Here is a 23579-nt window from a genome sequence, read left to right as displayed (position 1 = left end):
AATTGCTCTCTCCCCAATTTTTTTTTTCCTCTTTTTACTCTCCTTTAATTTTGAAAAAATCTCGACTCTTTTATTTTTTTTTCAAATTTTTAAAAGATAAATAAAATATTTTATCACAATATCTCCAAAATCTCCAAAAATTCTATTAAATTTATAAATCAATTGACTTTTCAAACTATCTTAATTTAGGCTTCAAAAACCAAAATTAAAGGGCATAAAATCTATCAATTTGATACAAATTAAATCCTTCCAAATATTTAAATCAATTAAAACATATGAAATTAATTATCTCTTTAAATTTTTTTAAGGTTGACCCTAAAATCCAAAATCAAAGGGAACAAAAATTCAATATTTTCAAGATAATCATTTCGAATATCTAATCAATTAAATTCAATTTAATCATTATTCAATTATTTCAATTTAACTCCAATTTTCCAAATGAAAGGAAAACTTAAACTCAATAATTTTAGATAATTAACTTAAAATTTTCTAAAATTTGGGATGTTACATTCTTCCCTCCTTAAAAAACTTTCGCCCTCGAAAGTAAGTCCTTAAAGGCTCGTGATACTTAGTTCTTATCTCATCCTCATGTTTTCAAATTGCTTCTTCAGACCGATAATTCTACGAAAAAACTTTTAATTAGCATTAACTCCACGTTTCAAAAAGTCTTCACCTCCTACCATGAATTGTATAACTTATCTGAAACAACATCATGATACTTTCTGATCTTAAAATAAACACATATCACCATTTAGACCCTCCTATGCACGAGTCTGAAAATCTCACTTAAATGGAGCTCTTGAAGTTCTCATATACTGTAGAGCATTTGTCATTCCAAAATACATCACCATAACCTCATAATAGCTGTAACCATTACCTGATGCCAGTTTCTAAGATAAAGACCTTCATGATTGCATACATCTATATTGAGAATGTTCACACTCCATAGAGTGGGTCACGTCCATGCAACAGAAAACATCTCTCATGGCATCTCAAGTCCAGGATTCAGAATTCGGATTCGGCACCTAATTTCCTTGACAATCCTCTGCAACCAAGATATGCTATCATATTCAATCCGTAATAGTTGATACAAAGTTGCATGAATCATCTTTCTTTCCTAATAAACAAAGTTGATGTGCTCCAAGACAAAACATTAAGGCACATATGAAACACTTTGCTAAATGGTTCTTCTATCAATGACTTCGGCTATTCCAACTCTACTAGAGTCCTTCTATGAGGAGCCTTAAGGATAAGAGTTGCTCTCAACTTAAGTTCATCTCTAGTGCTAGGGGTTATTATGGGAGATCAAATTTACTCAACATTAATACTCATATAACTTATTTTTTACTTGGAGCTAGATTACTTGCACCTTCAAATCAAATCGATGGCTTCATTAATTCCTTGTTCTAGATATTTGTATCCACGATCAAAACCTCTAAACCTTGCTAATACCTTTCCATATTTTTCTAAATGGTAAAGGTTAAAAAAAAAAAGCAAATGTCTAGTGTTGAAAATTCAACCCCTCGACCTATTAAAAAATAATATTTTTCTAAATAATTTCAAAAGTACAATATTTTTATAAATTGTTTTCAAAACTACTATATTATTTTAATTTTCCCCTGGCCAACCAAATTCTTTATTGTGAATTAAACAATTCATATAATATTACTAACCCTGAAACCGATGTGATTCGATTTGGCACCCTATACACCATTGTTAGTTGACAGTCCATTTGAAATATTATTATAAATGAATTTCTATCAGTTAACCATCGGTTACAGAGTATGGCAGGTTAAGACATTATCATTCATCTATTTAAATCGATGAGGTTCAAAATTCCACCTAATATAAGAAAAAAAAATGCAGATATATTCTAATATTGAAATTCAGTTTCCCAAAACTGCATAATAATCATAAAGTAATGTATTTTTGCAATCCATTCTACAAAAATGGAAATGAAACATGACAAACAATGCAAGAACTAGCGTCCACAGCAAGAAACGCGATTAATTTGTTAATTGCTAATGAGAATCCATATATTTTAACCAATTTGTAATTGTAAGAATTAGATTATGGTTAAAGCGTAAATAATCTAGATTACAAATTAAATCACAATGTGGGATATGTACAGTCTCCAAATCTGGTGTTCATCCCCCCGATTAAATGATCCACCACACTCACCCTTCTCCAATTCCTACCATCCAATCGCACCCAAGAAACTGAAACCACGAAGGAAAAATAAATTCGACACATTAGCCCCAAGATTACGCCGAGGAAAATCCAGCATTTCATCGAAGTTTTAGTAATTAGGTTTAGCGGAATCACATTTTAAAAAAAAAAAAAAAAAAAAAATTGTGTTCAGAAACAGAGGAAAATGCCCCAAATCAATGGAAAGGGGAAAAGGGGAGGGGGTTACCTGAGAGATCGGAGGGTGAAATGGTGCCAGAGAGCGTGGAAGAAGAAATTAACCCCATGGAGGAAGACGACAACACCGGTGCAGCCCAAGACGAAAAGCTCTAACGCCATTGGAATTGGGAAGGAAAATGGGAGAAACAGAGAATGGTTTGAGTTGGATTTCTTGAGTTTTTAGGGTTTTTGAGGGAAAGGAATTGGAATTGAAGTTAAAGGGTTAAAGAAAGAGAGTGAAAAAGGATGAATCGGGAAGGGTAGGAGGTATGTGACGTCACCCTCCACATTCTTATCCACAATGCGATAGCTTCTGTTCCGTTACGTTACGTCTTACGTGGAAATAAAACACACTTTTCTTTTATATGTTTTACTTTTATTACATTTATCTCTTTTATAGAATGCTATTAAAATTAGGGAGCTTCATAGTCCCCTTCCATTAAAATTGATGGAAGATGACTCTTCTATGTGTCCAAAAAATTGAGTATACCTACTCTCATATATTATTTGTATTATCAATTTTAAAGTATTCAATTTTTTCATTTAACATACTATTTAAAAAAGAGAGAATGAGTCCGTTTGAATTGATTTAGGAAAAAAAATGTTTTTCAAAAAAACTCATTTTTATTTAAACATTTTTTATAAAAATGCCATTGAAAAACTAATTTAAGTGGTGGCCAAACACTCCAATTTCTTTCAAAATGATTTATTTTTTAAATTAAACACATGAAAATATATTCCAACTAGAGATGTCTACGGGACGGGAAGGGGAAGTCTTCCTCATCCTTGCCCCCGTCACCCTATTCCATTCCCCATCCTCGTAAATTTCCCTAGAACGGGGTGGGAAAATCCCTGCGGGGATTCTGCGCGGATTGCCACGGGAAAAAATTCTCCGCCTTTATTTTTCTCTAACAGTTTTTTTAATTTCAATTAAATATTTTTTTTTTACAATTCTTTAAAAATTTTCAATGGATTTTTCATTTAAATAAAATATTGTCAATTTTACGAATTAAAACAATAAAACACATGTAATTTAAAAAATATAATTAAAATGCTAAATTCTCATAATTTATAAAAATTAAAATTCAACATTTAGAGCATCCTATTTTAAATATTGCAACATCTAAAGAATTAAAATAATAAAAATCTCGAACTTAAATAATTAAAATATCCATAATTATCTTAATAAAGTCTACCATATTAATATGAATATATATATATATATATATATATATTAAAAATTTAAAATTTAATTACAAAGTCGGGCGGGTCGGGGCTGAGGACTGGAAATATATTTCCTGTCCCCAGCCGAATTTAAACGGGAAAAAAAAAATCCATTCCCCGTGAGGCTTTGACGCCCAGATTTTTGGACATCTCTAATTTCAACACACCTTAAAACTATCCTAAAAATGCATTTTCGCTTATAGATTTGAGGTTCAATTATTTCAATTTCGTGTTTGATTTAAAAAAAACCTTAACTTTTTATTGTGGGTAAAAATAAGAAACAAAATTAAGTTTCACCCTAACTTTAAAAAATGCTCAAATTAATCTTCCACTTAAAAAATGTTGTATTTTTTTTTTTTTTTTTGAAACATAAAGGCATTATCACAGATTCACATGTATTCAAAGAATTAGAAAACATAAGTCTTTAAAATGGATAGGATTTCAAAGAGTGCCTACACTAGGGCCCTTTTTCTGGGGGCGGGAGGCGGGAGGCTGCGTTAAAATATGTAAGTTTTGACAAAACTCTTCCGTTGTTAATTTGTGTATTAATTATACTAATTTTTGGGGAAAAATTTGATATCAATTAGTGAATTAATTAAGAACGATGCTTATTGTTGAAGTTAGTGGGTGAATTGGTGAGAATGAATTGTTGGTATTAATTCTAACACTTTTTGTGATCAAATGGTTGGTTTGAATCCTCTTTATTGTACTTTAAAATATCAATTTTTTTTCTACAACTAATTATGAGTGAATTCATTTAAAATTACTCGTGAAATTTGATTAATCCCTACTAGCTTTTACAATTTGATTATTCTAGAGTCAAACACTTCTCCATAACAAATTTTAGATTTTAGATTTTACAATTTTGGAAACTAAGATTCATTATATATGTATGTAGTATCTTTTTCGCACAACCATATCCTATATCCTAAAATTTCACATTAGTCCCAAGCAACCAAAAAAAACTACCAACAGTGCAAAAAACTATAGTTGTTTATCTTTAATCTTAACAAACAATTTAGAGAGAAAAAAAAAAAAAGAAAAAGGGAAAAAGAATGAAAATGATCAATAAAGTATGTACAGATTTAGAAAAATATAGTACTTCTAAAATGGTAACAATCTGATACTAAGCTTAAACCATCAACAATTTAAAATTGTTTATATTGTTAAGTTTGTCAATTAACTTCAAAATTATTATTATGTTTAGTAAGAAATTCAAAATCATTAACATTGAAGTATTTTTTAAAAAAAAAATAATAATAAATATTAAAGATGATCACAATAAAAGTACACCACAAAACTGTTTGGAGGGTGCGTTGGAACCGTGTGATGATGCTGAAATTGTAGATGGGAAAAATTGACGGTGGAGATGAAGGGGCAAGGAGAGTTGTTAATAAGTGGGGCCATATGTGGATCTAATGGGCCTATGGATCGGTCCACGTGGCAGCAACTTTATCTGTGGACTGTGGTACTACACCAACCTTTTTAAGTGCTCCATTTTATCGCACTCCCCACCGCCGCACCGCCGCCCTAATTATTTATGCAACCCAAAAAATGCCTTTCTTTTAATATAATAAAAGATAGTACATGACTAGTTTAATAAATAAATATTTTATTAAGAACCATGGTTAGGGATCACATTGAAATATGAAAAGATATTCAAATTGTTTATTGATATCAGGACTATAATATTGGTAATAAAAAATGTATGGCTTAAAACGATTGGTACAGATGATTTTGTTAATCACAATTTTGATGTCTATATTTGTAGGGCTGTGATTATTTGGTTCATCAACCTTAAAACATTTCCAATAAATTTTCTAACATTTTAAAGATTGCATCTTTAAGTTATTAAACTCTCATTTGATAACCATTTTATTTTTTATTTTTGAATCTTGATTTTTTAAAATTAAGTATATTTTCTCTTTCATACTTTACAATCAAACCTTGTATCTTTATCAAATATAATAGTTAAATTTTTAGTTTTATAATAGTTAAATTTTTAGTTTAATTCTAAAAACAAAAGCAAGTTTTAAAAATTACTTTTTTACTTTTTAAATTTTAACTTGATTTTAAAAACTAAATAGAATTTTTAAATTTGTATATTTCTTTTCAAAAAGTAGATTTATGGATTAAACTTATAAACTGTATTTTTGAAGAATATTTGTATATATTGATACTTTAAAGGATGTCCTCATAAAATTGAGATTTTAAACAGTTACCAACGAATCAATTTTATTTTGATCATTTTATTATTATTATTGTTATTATTATATGCACGTGATGTATACCATAATTATTGCGATGTTGACTCTTGGGATAGTAGGTTAACCAATCATGGTCATCCAATATTTATAACCCAACAACAATAATAAAAGAACCACTGAAATTTGCAATCCTCACTATAGAAAATGCAACTAGGAATTAAATGTGACAATCTAACCGCTTTCAATTTTCAATTCTAAAAATAATTCAAAACAAAAAACTTAAATAGTTTTATAAAATATAGAATAACAGCTCAGACACAAATAATTAAATAACAAATATTTTAATAGAAATATTCGTTTAGAACAAGGGGCGATTGATTCCTTACGCCAATATACTTCACACCGAAATTACCACCATATCCCTATTGAGTATGACCTGTAAATGATTTCAGCTCAATTCTTAATAGTTTTACCGGTCGATTAACCGTCTGATATATTAAAAGGTAAAAAAAAAGCCCAATGAACAAACCTAAAATGAATTGAAAAATAATAAAGGGAGTAAGCAATGAGATATGTAATGGTCCCTTCCAAGAACATTGGCATCTTTGATCTCAATTAGAACAGCAAATTCCAATTCATTATCAAGCTATAATAAATTGCAGCGTCTCAGTTTCAGAATGATAATTCAACTTAGTTTTGTTGTGTCGTGTCATAATGAAAAGAGAAGGTTTAAAAAAGAAAAGTATTGATAATTTCCTTGGAAGTAGCCGTAGGCCCAGTCCCAATAGTTGTTGCCATTCAATCGGAGATTCTTACGCTGTGTTGAGCTGACCCATCTTAGTTTCTCTTCAAGTTTCTCCTTGTATGGTGGTGGTTATGGTCTGGCTCCTGGTCCTGCCCGGCTGACCTTCGAGCGCCAATTGAGCATAATGCTCCCCTTTTGTCGTTCACTATTCTGAAATTTTTACATTCAAATTCTTCTTGCAACACAACAGAAAGACACAACAAATATTGTACGATTAAAATATCAAATAAACAAACAGACTGGCTTCATATTCAATGTAATCCATTCACTGGTTGTAATGAAGAAGGATATTATCATCAACCGTACTCAAAGAGTGTTTGATCTCAATGAGTTTGATATTGGGTCGATGACAAATAAAGCCATATGAATCAATTCAACTCTGTTCATTTATTCATTTTTGCATCATTTCCGTACTAACTTACTGCTTTCATTAGTCCTCTAAGAGAGTTGAGAAAAGCATATCTCGCATAAAGCCTGCTCTCCCAATAGCCTGTCTCATCCTTTTTTCCCGCTCTTCCTGGCTCAAAGAAGGATCAAAACTGGAGAGAGGGAGAGATGTGTTAATACTAAACAACAGGAAGAGATTATCAGAGGGCGTAACTATAGTAATTCCTCCGTCGATGCAAAACAGGCAGATCACTGTTACTTGACTATGATCATCAAGGAAAATTTCTTACCTTGTGACCAAAGACGAGTAGTTGTAAAGGCCGACGGAATTACTTGGACTGGATTTAAGCATAGGGACTTTTCAGTCATGGCATATAAGGGAATTAAACGGACTAACATTTTCTTGATCTAACCAAACCTTTTTGGATGAACAAACACAATACTGGCTTGAGGAATTAACAATAATATAGAAATACATCACTATAAAAAGAAAAAGAAAGAAGAAGAAATGTAAATGAACAATTACCTTGATTTCCAAATCGGTGATGGTAACACGTTCTCTGAAGATGTGTCGTCGGCACTGGTTAGCATGGATTTTGAGATATCTTCAACTTCAGATGCAGGATAATTTAAAATAAGTGATGACAAAAACGGATCATGAGTTGCACTAGGCACATTTGTGGTGCTTGTACGGTACCCACTGCTCCCTAAAAGCACCTGCAGATGAGCCTCGCGAAGGTCCCGGCTCAAGAGGGACAATGCCTGACTGTTGGGGATTGCAATCTTACGCAACCTGCGGCGCCTCTGAAGGTGATCCTTTTGTTAAGGAAACAAGATGAACATGGTAAAACTAATAGTTTCCTCATCTAAATATACCACTCAAATGACAGAAGTCAGCAAAAACAAGTATCAAATTTAAAGGATATCTTGTATAAGTGCCCATGATGCAATGTTATATGGCTTAACATGTCTCCCATGACTTTAACTGAGCATATGGGACAAACCTGCAAGGAAGAAACAAATTAAGCAGAACCCAAATTTCTCACAAACCAATAAACCTAGAAGTGTAGAAACAGTGAGAGCATATGAAAGTTGATGTGGAAAGTTTCTTTCTCCTCACAGTTTCATTAAATTACTTTGGGGATCTCATCAAATAATGGGCAAGGAGAAAATTAATTCCACAAGCAAACGTCAAGTTTAAGACAATCAAGGGGAGGATTAATCTAAAACAATTCATACATACAACAACTAAAAAGGATTAGTAGAACCATAATCACAGAATGTCCAAACACAACAATTGCTACAATCTCTCTGAACATGAAACAAGAGAATAAATAAAAAAGCAGCTATCAGCAACGATGGAAACAATAATAACAGCATTAAGAAAAAAAAAAGAAAAAAAAAAAAAAGCATCTTCCCAAATCCCAATCCCAGGTGAATAGTAAATAAAAATTTGGTTGCACCCAGAAAAAAAAGGGGGGGGAATACGTACCGTGACTCTAGTCTCGCAAGAGTGCTCGTCTTCCAGATGCGAACAAAGGGACATAACGTCAAAATTCTCGTAGCAAAAGGGGCAGGGAAAATGGGGGCGAGCATCGTCATCCATCTCCAAATCATCGATTCCCAACAGATCTAAAACCAAACAAAATGAACAAATTAGGGGGGGTGGGGAAGAAAAAAGAAAAAGGGGTAGATCAGGAAGAGAAGGAAAACCTAAGTTGGAGGTCTGGTGATGATGCTGCAACATATACTGGCGTTTAGCGGCGGCAAGGCGAGAGGTCCAGAAATCGGAATCCATATCCGGGAGAGGAAACTCCAAAAAAGAAAGGATGGAAAAAAGGAATCAGAAGAAGAGATGGGGAAAGGGGAGAAAAAGAGAGAAGAGAAGAGCAGAGCAAAACGCGTTCCCGAGTAGCTGAAAAGAAGAAAGTGAAGGGAAGCGTATGGAGGGGATGGGAGGTGAGGAATGGAGGATAAAAGAAACAGAAGAGAGAAAAGGAAGGGCCGGAAATAGGGTATGGTTGGATGAAGAGAAGGGAATGATTGATGTTCGATGAAATTGGAAAAGGAAGAAAAAAAAGAAGAATTGAAGGTGTGGAATTGAATTGATTTGACCTTTTCCTCGCATTAGATTTCAAGTTTGAACTTTAAACTTAACCAAATGCGTTTCTGAAACTACCAACACACACATGCCTATGCCTCCCCTTTCCACGCTCCATCTTCATGCCACCAATTTTCCTTTCTTCTTCTTCCTCTTCTTTTTTTCCTTTTTTAATTATTTTTTTTCTCCACATGTTCTTTTAATTTTGGTGGTTCAAATTTTTTCACTTTTTTCCCCTTTTCTTTCTAATATTTTTTTTCCCTTTTAATAAACGCTTTATTTTCATTTTTTATTCTTCTTGTTTCTATCTAGTTTTTATTTTAATCTCTATCCTCCCTTCTAAATTTATTTTGAATCTATGACTTCTTAAAAGATTGGTTTTAGATTTTGTACTTTAATTTTTTTTTAAAAAAATACATATTCTAATTCATGAATTTATACAAACTAAAAAACAATTAAATTGTTTTCTGTTTTTATTTTTGCCCTATTACTTGAGCAGGTTCCACATTAATTAAAAAAAAAAAACAGCTAAATATGTTTTCAAACCACATAATTTGGTTGAAATGATATTTAGTTAGGTGACAATAACCATAAGAATAAAATTAGTTTTTTTTTTTTCTAAAGTTTGGCAAATAAATATTTGAAAGGTTAAATTAAACTAATGTTTTTTTACTAGATAATTTGATAATTCACAACTAACACCACAATGAATTCATGATGATTAGAGGAAAGAGAAGGATGAAGCTAAGTGGTGAAAAGAAAACAGAAGGAATGAGGTATTAAAATATATATTTTTTTCAAAAAAAAAAAAATTGTTACAAAGAAGATTTTAAAATTTTCTTTAATAATAATAATAAAAAAAGGAATGCAATATTAGTTCCACTAAAAATTAACAAGAAAACTAACAAAAAGATCAAAATAAAAAATATTTTCGTAAATTAATACCAAGAACACTTAAGTAATCAGTCATTATTATCTAAAAGCTAAAGACTCTTTTTGAGTTCCCATTCTATCCACATTGACGGAAGATCTTAATAATAATTCATGGAAAAAGCAAAGTCAAATATCCAAAAATATTTGTCAAACCAGAAATCAAACATTTTGGCTTGGAAATTTTTTTCATTAAAAGAAAATTAAAATACTTTCCCTCAATCAGCCTATTAAGGATTATTTGATTTAATTTTCTATTTAATTTTGAAAATAAATCATTTAAGTAAAAATTGAAATATTTGACAACCACTCAAAATAAATTTAGAAATATTTCTCAAGGTGTATTTTAAATTATTTTTATAACGTCAACAGCTCAGAACAGACATATATGAAGAATTCTAAGTCAAGTAACAATAATATTCTTCAATTGATCTTGAAATAACCATGAGAATTGTCTGAGCATAAGAGATTGACAAAAATATCTTAACAACAGGCTTTGCTAATAGCGCATGCCAAGACTCATCAGAAAAGATGCGGTGGTTTTGGTGGTGGAAGACGAGTTGGTTGTGCTGGGGAGAGACCCAATAATGCGACTATAATTCATTGCTGAGTGAGAAATATATATATAATTTAGAAACATGATTTTTGTATGGACCAAAAAACACATCATAATTGATATATTTCTTAATTGATTTTAATTAAATAAAACACTTCTAATCCTAAGTAATAATTTAGTTCTTAAATTTTTAAATATTATTCTTTACAAATTGTAATGATTTAGTGAAAAATATTATTTAGTTTCAAAAGAAATTCTACTTATGTAGACTAGAAAACTTATTGAGATTTCTTTCTTAAATAAACTAATAAAGGTTATGTAGAACATGATACTTAAATGTTGTATATAATTTTTATGTTAGGTATTAAATTATTATAAATTTTAAAATTGAAAGACTAAATTGTAACAAATTTAGAAGTACAATGATACATTATCAACTAAAAGTTCGAAACATTTAATTATTGCTGGTAGAAAATTTAGGACCAAAATATTTTTAACCTTTTAGGTTTTGAAGATCATTTTCTTATTTTTATATTAGTTGTATTAAAAGAAAAGATGCCTAAAAATATACATTACCTCGTCATTCTCCTTTTATATGCAATGAACACAAAGTACCTTTCCTATTTTGGAATAGATATGAGACAAAATACATGTTGTGATATACTTGACACATAGATAAGTATCATATTTTATTAGGATTTAAGTTGTATTTGGTTTAACTTTTCAAGTATTTTATTTTGAAAATAAGTCTTTCTTTAAAATAAAAAAAAATGAAGTGTTTAACAACCACTCAATCAAAATAACTTTTGAAACACTCTCAAAATGTATTTTAAATAGTTTTTATCAAGAAATTATAAATAAAAGGGAAGATTGCACAAACGATGTGTTTGTTATAATCACACCCTAAACTTTGAATTTGATCCATTAACCCCTTCTAGTTTATTAAAAAATGTCCATTTGTGACTTGGTAAAAAAGGGAAAAAAAAAAAGTTGGAGAGACCTCTCACCAACGACAAATATTGAACCATTTAACATAACAAATCCCTTTTTGAACTTACAGAAATCAAACCAAGACTACCAAAGTAATGTTTATAATGTCAGTCAAGTTGAGCGATTTTAAAGTTTTTGACTTATATCATTTTTCTGAATTTTCTTACGGTTTCCATTTATTTGCTCTTTTTAGATGATTTCAAAGAAGTTTGTCGAAGATTATGGTAAGCTTTTGCCAAGTTCCACAAGACTACAAGTCGAGCTATTGAATGAAAGCTTTTGTTAAGTTCCACAAGTCAAAAGCTTTCCATTATGGTTTGTTTTCGCTCTCTTCTAACCTTTAGTTTTAGAGGTCAATGGAAACACATTTTGCGGTTAGAGGTCTCCATGCTTCTTTTCACCATTAATTTTCATTTTACATATAGATTTGTGAATGGACAAATTTGCCCTCTTATGATTGAATATCAACTAATAGGAGGGTGTGATTGCAAACACTTATAAACTAGATGGGTTTAATGGATCAAAATCAAAATTTAGAGGTATGATTATAACGAACCTATAATTTAGGGGTAGGTTGTGTAGTTTTTCCTAAATAAAAACGACTTTTATGAAACATTTTTTTCTGATCAATCAAAACAAACTCTTGGGTTTTATACTTTCTATTGAAATTCTAATAGATATTTTTAGGGGTTTTATTTGATTTTTATGATTTAGTCTAGATTTTACAAATATTCAAGTTTTTCCTTAAAAAAAAAACTCAGTTGTTAGTTAAGAAATTAGAACTTGTTTGCTGACATGTCCAACTTACATCATTCGATCAATCTATTAAACACCAATATAATGCATACTTAAATAAATTACTCTAAATTCTTAGGCATAATTAGAGATGTCCACGGGATAGGTCGGGGCCAGGATGTCATTCCCCATCCTCATCCCAGCTTCCGTGGAAAAATTGGACATCTCTAGGCACAATATCACAAAAGAGTTTTCTACGTTAAATTTTAATTGCTATGTTAAAGTAGAAAACTCTTTTGGTTGGAATAACATGTCTAATTATGAACGGCATTTTTTTTGTTGAAATAACAGAAATCAAACCAAGACTTCAGTTTCGATTTTTCGAATGAAAACAAGAGATCATCATTAACAAGTTTCTACAAATTTCTACTTTTAGGTCTTGAATACTCAAAATAGAAATAAATATCAAAATGAGTTCACCTAAAATGCTACCATGATTTCACACCAAGAATCTAGTAGACACCCTTTCCTATGAACTTGGAGGAAGGTTGAGGAAGGAGAGTCTTAACTCCCATAGGAAGAAAAAGGGCAAAATGAAGAAATTACTTGCTGTTTTATGAAATCATAAGAATATTATTCTACAGTTGAAAATCTCAAATCATCTACCAAGTCACGTATCATCTTAATAAAAAAATCTTACAGTCTCCATTCAAATTCTTGAAACTATGATCGATGCACCGCATCTCAACAGACAGTAATCATCCATCTACAATACAACAAAAAGGGGAAAACGTAGATTATAAGCATTGTCTAAAAACTGCATAACCAACTCATCTAAAGTTCAAACGTTATGCCTAAAACATCATATGATTAACAAACATGTAAATTGTTATCCTCCAGCATGAAAATTGTAAAGGTGTCCACCCCCTAGGACTTCTAAGGCATGTAAAGAGTAAAGAATCACACAGCAAGTCGCTTTAGCCAAGTTCAGCAATGAGCAATCTCTCACGATCCTAGAGAAAGAAACATGTGGAGTTAGACATATAAAGGCACAAAAGATAGATGATGATGGATGCAAGGTTACATTCTTGAAATTCTATATTTGAAACCTATTTTAGACAATGAGATTGAAGATGGGGAAGGACCTGAAGGGAGGCTGATAGCAAATTTCAAGAAGGCCGGCCACCACGAAAGGTAATGGCCATGAGGGATCGGTCATAGGAACAGCTATAGGAGCACTAAATTCTTTCTAAAATGTTAAAATATAGGCTGATTCTTTGATATAGTTCTAGGTGGGTAAACCAGCTACATAACATCGTTTCAAGAAGTACTGGCATAGGACCTTCTATGTGTTCTATAAACCCATAAACTATTCCCCTTTGCTTTCTCTTAGCACTATGACTCATTTCAACTACACTGTAATCTACTGGATCCATTTAGTGCACACCACACTAAAATTTCTTGTTAATATTCGTATCATACTTCATAATAATCTTTTTAGTTGCAGGAGGAAGGCTTGGATGCTAACCTAAAATTGATTACCTTAGGTAAGTCCTGCTCAGTAGTAGCATTCATCATTCAAGAATCTACAACATAAACACAAACGTAGAAGTTTCACTTTTCAGGGTGACAATGATGTAATAACACCATTTTATAGAAAGTAACATTGAAAGGATATGAACTCAAGTAAAGTCCCCAAAGTTTCAAGAGAAAGAACATGTATACAGTAGGGATAACTAAAGGATTTTAACTGTCATCGAGAATGGTGAATACAACAAAATCATGCCTCGCCAACTCATATCAACCTACACGAACTCAGTTATGAGTCTGTTTCTTCCTACTGCTATAAAAACCCAATGTCACTGAACTACTTGCACATGAAAAACAAGCAATACATGACTTTATTTCAGCATCTTGTCTTTTGAGGGCAAGTGCTTGAACCATCCGACAATCATCATACATCATCATTGCAATCTGAGTGGTAGAAGAAATCAATATCATACTTGTCATATTACTAAAATTAATGCCATCGATGAACAAAAAGAAAAAGAAAATCCATAAGTAAACTGACCTTTTTCACACACTGACTCATTATTATGGTCTATTATTAATTCAACATCCCCAATAAAATTATCAAGATTGAGCTCTTAAGAGTCTAATTATTGAAAATTCAGACAATGGCTAGATGGTAATACCATAGAGCATTAAGAGAAGAAAGACTTAAATCATCACCAGTGAATTCCAATTCTTTGACAACAAAACATGGAACCAGAATTTCATATTGGTCTAAGCCCTTAAGGATCCAATGGATAAATAGAACATAAATAAACATTTTCCACACGAAGATGCGAAATAACGAGATCTGAACTGAATAAATTGTTGGGAATTTCATCAGCCACGACCGATCATTAACTCCATAAAGTCATAGGAACAAAAGGTTTGAATCTCTCAGCTCAAATTCATCACAAAAAGAATGGTTTCTTAACGTAATCTACTCAAGTAATATTTTACCACAATTTCCAAAACGTCGATGACAAAAATAAATCCAGTCATACCATCGTTGATGCTTAGACCTCAAATAGTATCGTCTTGCCCTACAAAAGGAAAAGCAATGTGCACTCTTTCATCGCGCAAGAGAGTAAAAGATGGGTTGACGAAAATGCAAATTAAACATTATCCAGCCAGACGAACAAATTTGTTCTTTCAAATTCTCAATGAACATTTCACTTAACCACATTTTGAACACACCTAAAGAATAAACCCCCCACCTTGAATTAGGGTATAAGATAACCATGAGAACCAACCAACTTATTAGTCATTAAAGGAAGGTAGAATCACCAACACCTATAGCTAAAGCCAAACAGGACAAGACGGAAAACTCAATTCAAAGGGAAAAAAAAAAAAGAAAAGAAACTCAATTCAGATAATTACATAGAGAAATTGAGCAATAAGAGGAGGAAAATACCTTCAGGAGTCCAACCGTAGCTTCGACGAGAGACGGAAAGCATAGAAGTAAGCAATGCAGAGGCAGTAGCAGAGTGGTAAGGAAGCAACGATTCCACACAGCAACTCAACTCAACAGGAGACCTTCAAAACAAAAATCCATCAGACACATAACAAAATTCGAAAAAGCAGAGAAGTTGGATCGAAATATTACCTCAAAATGCGATGGGATTGGGAGAGTGGGTTCTGCTTGGGGATGCTGAACGGAGATGGGGCTGATTTCATTTTGGCACCGTTGGTAAGTCTGGCGGAGATAGGGGCTCGGGCTAAGGTTGATCTGAAGGCTGACCTAGCAGCCATGGCAGCGGCGGAGGACATGGTTCAAGGATTTGGCAAATATGGTTCTTGGGGTTTTCTTAAGGTTTTAGCCCTTTGCTTTGCTTTTGCGTAGGTATTCCTGTGTGTGCGCTTGTACTGTACTAACATACTGCAGAACCTTGGACTTGGAGATCATATTACTCTAATAAGCCCCAAATATTTAGATGACACCTACCTAATTACTGTTAAAACCCTTGGATCCATCTTCCTTTTAGTTTTTGGAAAGGAAAAATAAAATGGGTTTGGCTTTTACTCTCAAACATACAAGCATTCAAAAAATCCGATGATCCAAAAAAATCGATCAACCAAATCTAAAACGTTGGATTATCAACTCATTTGGGTTGGGTTTGATTCAAATAAATGAAAATTTTATGAATTGGGTTAGTTTATGGTTCACCTAATATAATCCAAACTAACCCGAATTTATTATTAATTTTAATTTTTTTTTGTTACTTATAGCACAATTATTTATACATATATTGATTTTAATTTTATTTAATTCTAATATTTTTTGAATAATTTATTTTTCAACAACTCTTAAAAATAGTTTCTTTGCATTTTAGAAAGAAATTTTTTCCTATATATATTGAAATTGAGTAGTTAATCTTAATTCAATATATGAAAATAATTAAATTATATTTTTACATATTTACGTTTGGTTTTTTTTAAAACAAAAATTTTAAATAAATGACTCGATTAATCCGAACCAATCCAACCCAAATATTTCATGGTTGGGTTGAGTTCATTTTTTAATAAGGATTATTTGGGTTTAAGAAATTTACAACTTGGGTTTGGTCTAAAAAGTCTTTCAACCCAACCCATGAACACCCCTTCCCAAACATATTAAGAAGATCGTTTTTTAGTATTTTTGCATTAATTTTCAATTGTATAGAATAGAATTTAGATTTGTATTAAGTTTTTTAAAAAAACGAACACGATAAATTATATATAAATATTAAGTATAATTCAATTGGTCAAGTTGACTATCAACTAAGATATCATAATTCCTTTCAAAATAAAGACTGGTATCATATATTCAAATTTCTTCACTCTCTAAACTACTTTAAAAAAAAAAAGGAGAAAAAAAACATATAGGTAAAGGTAAAAGCTTTATAAAAGAAATATAATTTTTACCCTCTACTTTCTATTATTAAAAAAAACCCAAGAAAAATAATTTTATAAAAAAAAATCCAAGAAAAATAAGAAAACTTTAGACCTGGGATAACAATTTCAACTTTTAGGGCAGAGTTTGAATTTAATCATTTAGATAGACTTCTATTATTTCATATAAACTCTGAAAAATGTATCTTTTAACTTTTGAATTTTAAAATTGTGTAATAAAATTTAATAGGCTACTATTTCAAAAATAAGTAAATAAAGAGTCTACATTGATTAGGTATCTGTTATGAAGGTTTGAACCAAACAAATAGAGATAAAAAAAAGGAATAGTAAAAAATGATAAGGACAAAAAGATGAAAAATTTTGGAAAATTGGAGGAAATAGTAAAATTGAGGGGTGTCTTTTGATTTTTGTCAAAAAATAGAAATAATAAATTTTTTGGCAAAAGTGTGTCCCACACATGACATATGTTTTTCTAATCTCCAAATTGTCCCTAGTATGATCGATTAACATTTTTTCCAAATATTGTGTAATTGTTATACCGTGTATAGATTATCAATAGAAATATAGTGTAAATGGAATCGTCTGCGATCGTGTATTAATTCTCAATAGATATACCATATAAATGGAATCATCCGTCATGAGACTTGAACATAACAGATTTAAGAAATAAATGTGTTGGTTTCAAATTTTGAATTGGCGGTTGCATATATGTTTAGATTTGATTTAACAACTTTTAAAAAATATTCAAAATTAATCAATCTTTTATTTGTTTATCACTATTTTTTATTTTAATTTATAATATATATTTAAATTTTACATTACTTTATTCATTTTTTTATTAATTTAAATTCAAATTAAAACTTTCTATCATGATTATGATTTTACTTAATATTTTCTACATATTATCATCTAACAAACTGTATATTTCATTAAAATTTTATCAAATTTTGTATTTTTTTTAATCACCTTTTATTCATTATCATCTTATTATACTGTTATATCATTAATTTGTCTTTTTTGACAAACAAATAAGTATCCACTTTTGCAATTTTGCTATTTTTGCTATGCCTCTATAATGAGTTAGGCTTCTTTTGCAAGTTTTGTGGTTGATGAAGTTATAAAATGTAATTGTTAAAACTTAAATGAAAATGAAATTATGAATGCAATGTAATTGTAAATAAACGAGCTACATTCCTAATTTTCATTCCCAAAATATATTTTAAGTTACATTTTACTATCAAATTATATTTTATCTTACGAATTAATCACAATAAATAGAAAACTTCCTGATTTTTCTCTCCAATTTATATTTGAATTTATCTTTTATTATCAAAATTGATTTTATTTATCTAATTTTCGATTTGTTTAAATGTTTATTACAAATTCAATTGCATTTAAATATTTTTTTCATTATCTCATAAATATCGTTATCAAATTAATTTGATTTTTTTTTTCTTCATATTTCGATGTATTCAAATTTTCATATAGAAACGCGTAAAAATGACTTGTACTTAAAACGAAACATATAAACGGAAATTAAACTTTTAATGTTTAAAACACACATATATATAGTTTTTTTTATATATTATTATTATTATATAACAAAAAAAAACCCTAAATCTCATCCTCTTCACTAAGCGGCCCCTCAAAATCTATTTTTCTCATTCTCAATCTTATGTATGCGATCATTGGTTCAACAATCTTGAATTTCATTATCTTGGCTAACTTTTGACGGTCATCCTCGCCAGTTTAGAGACCTTTTTGCTCGCACACGTGTTCCCTGCTTTTGTTTCTACTTTGAACATCATTTTCAACAATGACGTTCTAAGATTGATAGTTTTTAAGTTGACTTTCAAGATTCTATGAACAAAATGGTCATATGATCATATGGAATGAAGACGATGAAACTCCTACAACTGGTTTGGTATCGAACATAATTATATTTCTAATAGTTATATCATTTTGAAGTTACAATTTCTTCAAATATTCACTTGTTATTTCTCCAAATGAAAATTTAAAATTTGCTATTTCTCTTGTCAAACCAAAAAAATCTCCTTTTATTATTCTTTTAATAAAGTATAGATGTAGATTAGTACATGTTTCCATGCATATATACAAGTCTATGAATATGTGTATTGATAAAGAAAATTAGCAACTTAATATTTTTATTTTATCAATTTTTTTAACGTTCGACGAATAAGATTATTATGTGTATATATATATATATATATATATATTGGATGTTGTGTATTAGTGAGGATTGGGTTGGTTGGAAAAATGTCAAAATAGGCCCCCCCCAAAAAAAAAAGTAACAATGATCATGAAATACAGATTTAGTTATTTTTGCAATTAAAATTTGCTATAGTTATTTTTGAATCACAACCATTTAAATGTAACTTATTTATTTATTTGGTTGTCTACCTAATATCAAATTCAAAATATTCTAAAAAAGAAAAAGAAAAGAAAAATCACTCTCGAAATACAAAAAAGTCCAAGCAAGCTGAAGCCCAAAACAAGAATACTTAACGTATGGCTGAAGCACACAATGTTTTTCATGACCCAAGACCCAACTAAGTAGCAAAGCCCATAGCCACACCAAACCCAAGAATTCCAGCCCAAGAACAAGCACAAGTATTAGGTTGAGTTGCCCAAATGGTTTGATTTACTATTTTATAGATGGAAAATAACATCTGACAATAGTTATATTATTGTCGATAATAAAATATTTTTATATGATTTTGAATAAAATAAACTATGTTTTTAATTTAAGAAAAATCTTATAAATAGAAAAACCCAAAATTACTTTTTTTATTTTTATGAAATTTATAGTAATAACTTCCTATAATTTTAATAGGCAAATTAATAAATAATCATTTTAATTGGATAACTATGTACAAGTAGACTATTAAAAATGCATACCTGTACTAAACTAAAATAACCAATACTATAAACCTTACACACAAAAGAAACCAATACTAAAACTAACTATTTAATATTTTCGACAAATATCATTAATTACATCAATTCAGTAAAGATTTGTCCACTAAAATGAATCAAGCAAGTATATCATGTATTTTAGATGGTATCAATTAAACCTAAACTAATAATTAATTTAAACTTTCAACTTTAAGAATTGTACCAATTTAGACATCAAACTAATAATTGAATCAATTTAAACTCATAACTTTCATAACTCACAAATATATCAATTTAAATCCGAAAGATTCATAAATTTATCACAATTTACACATTCTTTTACATTTAATTTGAAAAAAAAATATATGTTTATTTTTCAATTAATCTTATGGATTGTTTTAAGTGGATCGACTTAGAACTTTTAGACATGTGTAGACTTCTACAAATGTTGATTCAACAAAATTAACAATTATAATTTAAATGAAAATTTTCAAATAAATCTTAATCTTGAGTCTAAATTGATCCGTTTATATGAGTTTAGAAGATTAATTGAAAAAAATACAAATATTGCACGATGTTTATCCAAATAATATAATAGAGGGTTTAAATTGATACATCTGTGAAAGTCCAGGGTTTAAGTTGAAACAATTAATAGTTTAGAGTTTAAATTAATACAATTCTCAAAATTAAGGGTTTAAATTGATACAATTATTAGATTATAATTTAAATGGATACAACCCTTCGATGTTTAGAGTATAAATTGATGATTATTCTAATTTTTTTTTTAAAAAAATAAGTTTAATAGTTATTTAAATATATTATTATTGTCTTATTAAAACAAATAATTATATTATTTTTGTTAAATTAATGTCAATTAGTTAATTAATTATAATAAAAATAAATAATATATATATATATATATATATATATATATATATATATATATATATATATATATATATATAATATATATATATATATATATATATTAAAGAAGAGAAGAAAACGACATTTTCAAAAGTGTAAAGAAAACTTATCAGAGGAAAATATATGTTTGAAAATAACTTATTATAAGCAAATGGTGAGATAAGTATGTTTGTGTTAATTCATATCGAAAAAAAAGCCTCCAACCAAACAATCTTTGAAGGTTAAACATAAAGTGACAAATATATATAATTAGAAAAAGAAAACTCATATGCTACTCAACTCCAATTCTCATACCCTATGATATCTAAATAACTTAAGAAATCTAAGTACTGGGTGTACGATTTATCGGTAAATTACTTAAATTTAGCTAAATCCAAGACCTCTTCAAAAACTCGAGTGGAGCATGGCAATATCAATTTTCCATCTTGTCCTGAGTATATTTCATCTTCAAATTGATTAAACAATTCTTGAAAAGTGATAGAGGACAAGTATTTTAGTGAAACGACATATCTTTTTTGTTCTTCTCCAACGTAAATCACAAAATGTCCTTTCTTTGTCCTCCACTTCCTCAACAACTCATGCAATTTTTCTAAAATCTTCATCTTTATGAAATTAATATTGCGATGGAATGGAATTTGTGAAAGAATATGTAAAACTATGGTGGGTCATGGTTTTTATATTAGAGAATTCCAACTTAATATCCACATAGGATTTACAATTACTTTTCTTATTTGGATTCAAACTTTGAAACAAGGGTTGACTAGATAAATAGAAAATTTAGAGGTTTCATTTAGAAAAATAACAAAAAAAATTTAAAATTGTGAAATGGTAAAGTTGAATTAAATAAAAATAATAATGATAAATTATCAAAGCTGACCTCAAGTACAAATAAATAGCTAATGTTCATAGGTTGAAGCATAAAACTTCAAATACACTTTAACTACACAATTACCATGATAACCATTGTAGCCTATCAAAAGTCCAATCAACACCTACATGATATGTTTACTATCATTCTCTAAGTATTCATAGAAAATAAAAAATAATTAAAACCAAAACCACCAAAACCTCAAATAAAAAAAATAAAAAATAAAACTAGGGATTTGAAATTTTTCTCATCTTCCTTCGATTTTCCTCTAAAAAATAAATTAGAGATTTGAGAATTTCTTCACGCAACCACAACACCTCTACCTTCGGTTTTCCTTTTCATCGGCGATCACAATGCACACTGTCACAGAAAATAAGAAACGATTGAAGAAAAAAAAAATAAAAAAATTGGAGTTGTATGGCTGCCGATTACAAATTCATGAACGAACAAAAAAAGGTGAAAAAAAAAACACAAAGTTGTAGCCGTAGAGTTATATATTTTTTCCCCTTTTATTAATTTTTTCTTTTTATTGATTTGAATTATATTAAATTTTAATTTTAAAACAAAATCTAGACCTTTCAAACTCAATTAAAATTTATTGGATTATTAAAAAATGAAATCTATCTTTTTATATATATATATAATTCCAAGTAAGGTTGAATCTTATACTTTTCCCTCTTAAATTTAGAATTTATAAATTTCAAATCTTTTATCAACTTAAATGCAAAATGTTCAAATCTCGTTTCAAATAAATTTAAATGGATTTTCTTCTCAATTATATTAGTTTTGACACTAAAATACAAAATTAAAAAGAAACAAAATCCAATAATTTGAGATAATTAATTTAAGTTCACAAGATCTCGGAATATTAAAATTTATATACCAATGATATATTATTATATTATTATATTACATTTAAAAAGAATAAATTATATAAATAGTAATAATATAAAAAAATATATGAAATAAAACAAGAGTTAAACCGTGATAAGAATACAAATCTCTAAATATACTTAAAAAAAATTGAAAAAGAATTAGATAAAACTGAATCAATTTGAAAAGCGAAGGTAACAAAAAACTGAATTTGATAACAAAATGTATAAATAAATTAAAAAATAATAAGATAAAACCAAATTTGAGAAGAAAATGTATAAATAAATTGACAATGAATAAGACAAAATCAAATTTGATGATAAAAGATAGATTTAGATAGATAATCGTGGAGAAAAATCAGGAATATACAAACTTTTGTTATAATAATAGATAAAAAAATTATGGTTAGAATCTCATAAGTTCACATACAATTATGTTGTATGTGTAAATATAAAAAAATTAAATCTCATAGCTTCGTATTACTATTATATTGTATGTGTATCTATATGTTAGTTAATTGGTGAAATCTCTTATAAACATGACTAAAATAATATGATAAGTGCTAAAATTGATAAACAAATTTTTGAAGAATATTTTAACGATTTGAAAAAAAAAAAAGAAATATCACTTTGTCAAAAAAGATCGTTTAAGCATATGAGAAATATACCACTAATTTATTAAGAATGTGGGTATAAAATTATGAAAATCGTTAAAATAATAACAAAAATAGTATATAAAATAATTTAATCATTCAAGGATATGAAAAAAATACAACTAATTTATTATGTATATATGTACAAAATTATGAATAACAATTCAAAGATTTGAATAAGGTAAAAAGTAATGAAAACCATTAAAATATTTGAATAAATTTGAAATTTGATTAGATAAAATAAAATTTGATAAGGTATGGATATTTAAAATATATGATAGAAAAATCTGGATATTCAATTTAGGTGAAATCAATTCAAAAAATGGTTAAATAGAATCTAAATAAATAATAAAATATGGAGACTATGTTAACTACATGAGCAAAATCTGGAGATAGTTGTTATTGAGGAACATCAGCAACTACACCTTATACATAACTCGACCTTGTGTTTTATTCTACTGGTATATCAGGCATTTAGAAATTTGTGGTCATATGCATCTCATGTAACTTGCCATAAATCTTATTCTTGGACGGTTTTGCCATTTTCCACAATGAACTC

General features: G+C 29.1%; 2 protein-coding genes and 1 long non-coding RNA gene across 24 annotated transcripts; all 3 read right to left on the bottom strand.

The window, feature by feature from the left end:
* Positions 1-656: 656 nt before the first annotated feature.
* LOC120072900 lies at positions 657-2675 on the bottom strand. Of its 2 annotated transcripts, XR_005480623.1 has the most exons (3): positions 2417-2675; positions 2102-2219; positions 657-1045 (listed from the first exon to the last, which is right to left on the bottom strand). It is a non-coding gene; the product is annotated as an uncharacterized LOC120072900 (long non-coding RNA). The 2 variants fall into 2 exon arrangements; XR_005480622.1 differs by lacking the exon at positions 657-1045 and having other exon boundaries at positions 1875-2219; positions 2417-2670.
* A 3735-nt stretch (positions 2676-6410) lies between these two features.
* LOC120073386 (protein DEHYDRATION-INDUCED 19 homolog 4-like) lies at positions 6411-9286 on the bottom strand. Of its 7 annotated transcripts, none has more exons than XM_039026220.1 (7): positions 8743-9286; positions 8522-8661; positions 7956-8033; positions 7556-7839; positions 7320-7367; positions 7065-7181; positions 6411-6814 (listed from the first exon to the last, which is right to left on the bottom strand). In XM_039026220.1, the coding sequence occupies exons 1-6, from the start codon at positions 8825-8827 to the stop codon at positions 7073-7075; spliced, it is 744 nt and encodes a 247-aa protein (XP_038882148.1). In that variant the 5' UTR covers positions 8828-9286; the 3' UTR covers positions 6411-6814; positions 7065-7072. The 7 variants fall into 7 exon arrangements, with proteins under 7 accessions (XP_038882148.1, XP_038882146.1, XP_038882145.1 ...); XM_039026218.1 differs by having other exon boundaries at positions 6411-6792; positions 8743-9285; XM_039026217.1 differs by having other exon boundaries at positions 6411-7181; positions 8743-9285.
* Positions 9287-12780: 3494 nt separating this feature from the next.
* On the bottom strand, positions 12781-15770 carry LOC120072497 (protein NUCLEAR FUSION DEFECTIVE 6, mitochondrial). 15 transcript variants are annotated; one of them, XR_005480507.1, is made up of 5 exons: positions 15499-15770; positions 15307-15428; positions 14897-14935; positions 13870-13927; positions 12781-13107 (listed from the first exon to the last, which is right to left on the bottom strand). XR_005480507.1 is itself a non-coding variant. In XM_039024857.1 (4 exons), exons 1-3 carry the CDS (start codon positions 15660-15662, stop codon positions 14916-14918), a joined length of 306 nt encoding a protein of 101 aa, XP_038880785.1. In that variant the 5' UTR covers positions 15663-15770; the 3' UTR covers positions 12781-13107; positions 14897-14915. The 15 variants fall into 15 exon arrangements, 9 of the variants coding, with proteins under 9 accessions (XP_038880785.1, XP_038880791.1, XP_038880793.1 ...); XR_005480505.1 differs by having other exon boundaries at positions 13884-13927; XR_005480506.1 differs by lacking the exon at positions 12781-13107 and adding an exon at positions 13135-13354.
* Positions 15771-23579: the final 7809 nt, after the last annotated feature.

The sequence above is a fragment of the Benincasa hispida genome, chromosome 3 (assembly GCF_009727055.1).
Source record: "Benincasa hispida cultivar B227 chromosome 3, ASM972705v1, whole genome shotgun sequence".
Taxonomy (NCBI): domain Eukaryota; kingdom Viridiplantae; phylum Streptophyta; class Magnoliopsida; order Cucurbitales; family Cucurbitaceae; genus Benincasa; species Benincasa hispida.
Note: the sequence above shows the minus strand (reverse complement) of the source record. Positions and strands in the feature narration are given on the sequence as shown.